This window comes from Arvicanthis niloticus, chromosome 23 (genome assembly GCF_011762505.2).
Source record: "Arvicanthis niloticus isolate mArvNil1 chromosome 23, mArvNil1.pat.X, whole genome shotgun sequence".
NCBI classification, from domain to species: domain Eukaryota; kingdom Metazoa; phylum Chordata; class Mammalia; order Rodentia; family Muridae; genus Arvicanthis; species Arvicanthis niloticus.
The window spans coordinates 13,186,878-13,193,281 of record NC_133430.1 but is presented as its reverse complement, the minus strand read 5'-3'; the positions used below and the strand labels follow the sequence as shown (position 1 = coordinate 13,193,281).

Below are 6,404 nucleotides of genomic sequence, written 5' to 3'. Positions count from 1 at the left end.
ACGCGGACCCTCATCTCTCATCTGCCCAACTGCATTAACTCTTTTTTTTTTTTTTTCTCGAGACAGGGTTTCTCTGTATAGCCTTGGCTGTCCTGGAACTCACTCTGTAGAACAGACCAGGCTGGCCTCGAACTCCCAGAAATCCGCCTGCCTCTGCCTCCCAAGTGCTAGGATTAAAGGCATGCGCCACCACTGCCCGGTCTCTGCATTATCTCTTAAGCATAGAGACGCGGCCATATTCACACCCAGAAATATATTCCAATCTATCACATAAACCAGTAGCGGTGCTCCACACCTGTCATGCCAACACTCAGGAGGCCAGCTTCATGGGAGCCTGTCTTATAAAACAAACAAAAACAATAAGAAATAAAATAAAACCCCGCCCAAATCCCAAAGGTTACTGTCAATTTTATTAAATTATTGCATTGGTCTAGAATCTAGAATCCCCGGCCCTGCACATTTGGCACCAGAAGCACATGTCTGGGCAACACAGATGCAGAGTGTCATCGTCACGGGAGGGAATCACAGCCACCCTTCTAGGTCAGGCTCTGTACCGGGCTCTAACGCATTTAAATCCTCACAACGATGTTTAGTAGGCTGTTCTCCCACGCAGCGGGAGAATGGGGCAATGGGTACCGAATAGCACTCGGTCCCAGGTATAGCCCGCGCTTGGGCTGCACCGCACGTGGAGGCCGCTTGGGCCGCGCCCCCTTCTCATCGCTGCCACGGCTGCGTCACTCTCATTCGCCAGGATGGCGTCGCCGAGCGAAAGAACTACTGCCCGTCGCTCGGAACCTCCCGCACCAATCCCACGCACCACCACGAAAGCATGAGCTCACCAGAGGAAAAGCGCTGGCTCACTTCGAGAACTACATTTCCCGTCAGGCTCCGCGGCGCCGTGCAGCGAGTGCGCAGGCGTACGCTCGGTGTGCGTGGCGGCGTCAGCGGTTCTAGAACGTTGCTGTGGTAGCGCTCGGGCGCCATGTTAGGACGAAGGGGAAGGAGGAGAAGCGCTTAAAGCGGCGGGGCGCGGGTGCAGGACTGGGTTGGCCCCGGGGCTGAGGCAGGCCGCCGTCCTTCCCGCCTCGGTGGATCATGCCCAGGGCGGCAGCGGTCGCGGGGGGGAAGTGACTGGGCGGTGCCGGCGCCGGAGACGATGCCGTTGTAAGTGATTGGCGTGCTGAGTGAGGCGCACGCCGGCTGGGCCCCGGGGGTGGCGGAGGGGGAGGGGAGGCGCACGGGCGCCCTGGGCCGCGGCTTCCGGCTTCTCGGGCGCGGGTCCCCGCAAGATCCCAAAGCGGAACGGCGGCCGACGCGGACTGGCGGGCCGCGGCTCCCGGGTTCCTTCCTGTCCCCGTTTTCACCAAGGCGCCGTCCAGCCCCCTAGCTCCCCACTTCCGCTTCTCTCCTCGGAGCGGGTGAGGAACCGGGGCCGGGAGCAGGCCGCGCTGGCGGGCCGGGTTGCTGCTCCGCAACGCCGGGCTGCGGGCGGCGCCTTCCCTGCTTTGTTGTGACTAGGCAACCTGGCTTAGTCGCCCTACCTGGTCCCTCCAGCCCTCGGATCACTTACGTTGTGATTCCGAGTGTACGCTTTGAGCTAATTCACTTAGGCCTTCTAATGCCACTAGGTCTACTTTACACGCGTCTGTCGTGCTTCCTTTTTACTTAATCTCTCTCCCGTTTCTCCTAAGGAAGGTATTTGGAAGCCCATTGGTGGGATTCAGAAGTAGATGAGGGCTTTGTATTCCGCTTAAAACACCTTGTAAAAGCTTAGGTTGTGGAACTGCTTTTCCTCCCCAACCAGAGGGGCAGTTAGTTTTGGACGTAGCCTCAACACGAAAGCTCGCGGATTGGACTTAATAATAACTTAAAAGTGGGTTTCACGCGCTCTTCTTTTTTCATATACTAGCTTGCTAGTTTCACTCGACGCTGATGTTTGGTCCTGAGACATGTCAGCTGTATTTCTGTCGTGAGAACATTAGTTGGGCGTAATTAACCACAGTATACAGATGTAGAATTCATAAAGTTCCCGTTGACTCATTCTTCATGGAACCAGGGTAAAGGGGCACGAGAATAGAATCTATAAAGATGTTCGGTGTTTTTCGGTGGGACTCAGATAGATGGGAATGAGTGGGTGTTGCCGCATGATGACCTTGTATTAGCTCATCCAGACTGTTCTTTCTGATACATCTGTACTAAGAAAAAAATATGGAAGATTTCAGATTAGAAATGTTAGCTTGTGTCAGGGAGTGAGGGTAGGAGGGTGAGTACAGGTTTCCTGCAATTTTGATTTCAGCACACTTTTGAGGGTGGAACGGTACAGAGACTGCACGAGCACTGTGCACGCCCAGGTCTATGCTTGAAGTTCTTTAGTCTGTTCTTTAGCCGGGCAGTGGTGGCGCACACCTTTAATCCCTTTAAGCCTTTGACTTGGGAGGCAGAGGCAGGCGGATTTCTGAGTTCCAGGCCAGCCTGGTCTACAGAGTGAGTTCCAGGACAGTCCACGAATGACCCTTCCTTTGTGTATTTCATGGGATTTGAGCTCTACAGCCAGTTTTCTTATAAGCTGTCTTCTAAGCCAGAGTGTACTGGGACTCCTAAACAATCCAGGAAAACCAAAGACTGCCTGCTTTCGGAGGACAGGCCTTCTTCACTAGTTTTTTTTTTTTTTTTTTTTTTTTTTTTTTTTTGAGGGCTCTGTACTGAGCTCACCTCTCCATGGCATGCCTTGTTTTCCTGTGTTCCAGTGTCACTTGCCATGATTTTTACCTTTGATCTTTTGAGTTGACATATCCAGAGATAGAGTTTGATTCTTAGAGACTCAGTGTGGTTTTTTTGGTGTATCTTAAATTTGGACATGTAAGTTGGGGTTGAATCATAGACAACTCAAGTGAATGGTCAGAATAGATTGAATCATTGCAAAGCATTCTCACAGGTATATGTTTTATATATAATTACATACATATTTTGGAAAATGCTGGTACTTTTTTTTTTTTTTTTTTTTTCGAGACAGGGTTTCTCTGTGTAGCCTTGACTGTCCTGGAACTCACTCTGTAGACCAGGCTGGCCTCAAACTCAGAAATCTGCCTGCCTCTGCCTCCCAAGTGCTGGGATTAAAGGCACTGCCCGGCATGCTGTTACTTTTTGACTGCCATAGTGTAAAACTTAGAAACGTTATAGAGGAAGCAAACACTATAAAATACTTGAAATTTCTGCATTCTCTGTGAAGAGAGTTTCTCACCTAATTGCTTTTTCCTCCCATGTCTTCTTGGGTGTGTAATAGTACCTCTGACCTGCTTAGTGGATGTCAGCAGCTTTACCCCAGGAACTTCTCAGCATGGCAAACACAGGTGTCTCCAGACTTCTCCAGATGTACCTGAGGGGCATAGTTGGTTGGTTTAAGAACCACTTCATTAATGTAAAGTGTATATCATTATGGACATTTTATTCTATATGCCATATGCTAGTGGCCAGACCATTCTTTGTACCAGTACCAGTGACTTAGCATCCATGCCACACTCTTGACAATGTTGAAGCTGTTGGAACAACTATTTAGTGAGACTTAGAAGACAGTAGTTCTTGTGGGTATATGAAGGGCTTTTATCAGAGAGAATGGGCCTAGAGTCAAAGGTAGAGCCCTGCTAGGAGATATAATGTGGCTGTGGCTTAGAGTGGTCTGTCTGCTGGTGCAGTGGGAAGGTACTGGGTGTTAGTTACTGAGATCCTTTCAACAGGGTTGAGAGCAGATGGTGTTGCTCTTGACATTTGCACTGATGGTGTGAAGGCAGTGGTAGGAATGCCTTAGGAATCTCATGGTGCAGGCATGTGAAGTGCCCAGGGTAATAATGCAAACTATAATCTCAGCAGTAGAAGTGGAGGAGAGGGTTTTAGGCTTGAAGACAGCTTAAGCTACATGATAAAAGATCCTGGCTCAAAGACAGGAGACAGCAATTTATTATTAGCAAACATTGTGTGTGTATATATATATATATATATATATATATATATATACATATACATATAGATATACACACACACACACACAATAATGGGTTTTGTTATGTTTTCATGCTTGTGTGAGTACTACTCTCATAGGCACCCTTCTCTACCTCCTGTCCCATCTCCTGCCCCTTTATTCTGCCAAGGAGTCTGTCTCTTCCCCCTCCACCTTTTCCCTCCCTCCCTTCCTCCTTCCCTCCCTCTCTCTCTCTTTTTGAGACAAGGCTTCTTTGTGTAGCCTTGGCTGTCCTTGAGCCCAGAGATCTGCCTGCCTCTGCCCCCTTGAGTGTTCAGATTAAAGGCGTGCCCCACTATTTTTTTTTCCCAAGACAGGATTTCTCTGTATAGCCCTGGCTGTCCTGGAACTCACTCTGTAGACCAGGCTGGACTCTTGAACTCAGAAATCCACCTCCCTCCGCCTCCCAGGTGCTGGGATTTAAAAACTTGATAAGTTTTTTTTTTCTTCTTTTTTTGAGACAGGTTCTTGCTACCATGCAGGCTAGCCTCTCACTTGTGCTCCAGTCTTCTAAGGCTGGAATTATGGCCTCTCTCAGAGCTGGGTGGGGAAGTTTTGAAGCTTCATGCCAGCTTTAGTTGTGGGGTACTTGGCTAGTAGAGGGTCTGAGCAGGAATGAGGTCCTGACTTCCATCCTTGGTAGTTCAAAGAACGAAAAACGCTAGTTTTATAAAAGCCTGAGTTTTATAAAGCCTTGAGATTGTCTTTTAGTATGGTGTGGCAATAGAATGGAGAATATTAGTTGTGAGGAAGAGCACTGTGTGTGAGTTGACTTAAACTAATACTGTTATCATGGGACTTGTGATGCTTGTGTAGAGTGTTTAACATCGGACACTTAAACTGAAGAATAAGTGAGGGTGTCACCTCAAGGAAAACAACTTGGCAGTGTTTGCTGTGGCTGGTAAATAGAGCTTTAAGCGTGAATCAGGCTTTGGAAAGCTTGTTTCTGCTGTTCTGTCTGCTTCTCACAGTACAGATGCTTTGGATGATACCAGAATGCTCTAAGACGGGTTAATTTTTAGAGGATGTCTGTAATTCTTTGTAAGATAGGGTGCCAGGTTATATTCATGTGCATCAACCAAATAATTTATTGAAGTAGATTGAATGCAGAAGCGGATAGTAGAATCCAGCTGGAATTTGCTTATCCGGAATTGAGATTTACAGAAATGTAATTTCTCCTTAATACTTGTTAGAGAAAGGATTTTTTTGAAACTCCTATTTTATAGGTATATTATGCTGAGAGCTTCTTGTTAGATAAACACATGCTTTAGTTCTCAACTCTAATTTTGCAGTATAATAAACTTTGGTGGACAGAACCCACAAAAAGTTTTGGGCTGTTTTGTGGATTTTAAGGAAGGATTGGAGGACGGCGGTAAAAGTTTGAACTGCTGCTGTGTAGCCCTGCAGTAGGCTGAGGGCTGAGCTGGTGGTTTTTGTTTTCTTGTTTTTTTTAAACATTGAAGAGGATGGGCATAATATGTAGAATAGTTTTTTGGTATACAGTGATTGTATTTTCTTTAAGGCTGCAATTTTAGTTACTTCATTTCAGGTCTCTAAGAGGAGTATAACTTAAAAACAAGGCAATATTAAGAGCAAAAATAGAGTAATGGAAGAATGGGGTAAAGAAAAGGTATTATTAGGTAATCTTTAGAAAAATGATTTCTGAATTGGGGAACAGGTGTGGGTGAGCACACATCTATGCACACTCTTGTGGATGCTAGAGATTGTCACTGAATGTTTTCCTCTCTTGCTCTCCACTTTGCTTTTTAAGACAGCAGATCTGAATCTGGGGTCCACTAAATAAGCTTCCCTGGCCGGCTGGACACTGGGCTCTAGGGATCCACTTAGGCCTCCTCCTTTTCCAAGAGGCCTGGGGTTACAGATACTTGGAGCTGGAGTTGGCTTTTTAGAGGGGTGCTAGGGATTTGAACTAAGATCTTTGTGATTGTGTGCCAAGCACTTGACTGAGACATCTTCCCAGCTCCAAGATTGGAGGTTAATGTTGTGGATGAAAGAATTGCTTGCTGCTCTATGCTGACTGTGGTCTCTGGGGTGCTGCTTTCTACTCAGCATATTCATGGGCATGTTTGATTCCTTCTCCCTAAACACCTTCATCTTTTTTACTTAAGGCAAAAATATCTTTCTGGCTTAATAACATAACTTGAAAATGTTTTGGTTTGGGTGCTGGAGAGATAGCTTGGTGGTTAAGAGCACGGACTGCTCTTCCAGAGGTCCTGAGTTCAATTCCCAGCAACCACATGGTGGCTCACAACCATCTGTAATGGGATCTGATGCCCTCTTCTAGTGTGTCTGAAGACAGCTACAGTACTCATATTCATAAAAATAAATATTTTTAAAAATGTTTTGGCTCAGCAAGACGTTTCATACT

At 46.8% G+C, this 6,404-nt stretch overlaps 1 protein-coding gene across 6 annotated transcripts in view; it reads left to right on the top strand.

Moving 5' to 3' along the window:
* The first annotated feature begins 946 nt into the window (after window positions 1–946).
* Papola (poly(A) polymerase alpha) overlaps window positions 947–6,404 on the top strand; it is a 49,672-nt gene continuing 44,214 nt past the window's right edge. For 3 of the 6 annotated variants that reach the window (XM_076921255.1, XM_076921253.1, XM_076921252.1), the window contains exon 1: window positions 947–1,164. In XM_076921255.1, coding sequence (XP_076777370.1) covers window positions 1,157–1,164 — 8 coding nt within the window. In that variant the 5' untranslated portion in view covers window positions 947–1,156. The remainder of the gene's footprint in view (window positions 1,165–6,404) is intronic. The other 3 variants (XM_076921254.1, XM_076921251.1, XM_076921250.1) reach the window with 1 other exon arrangement.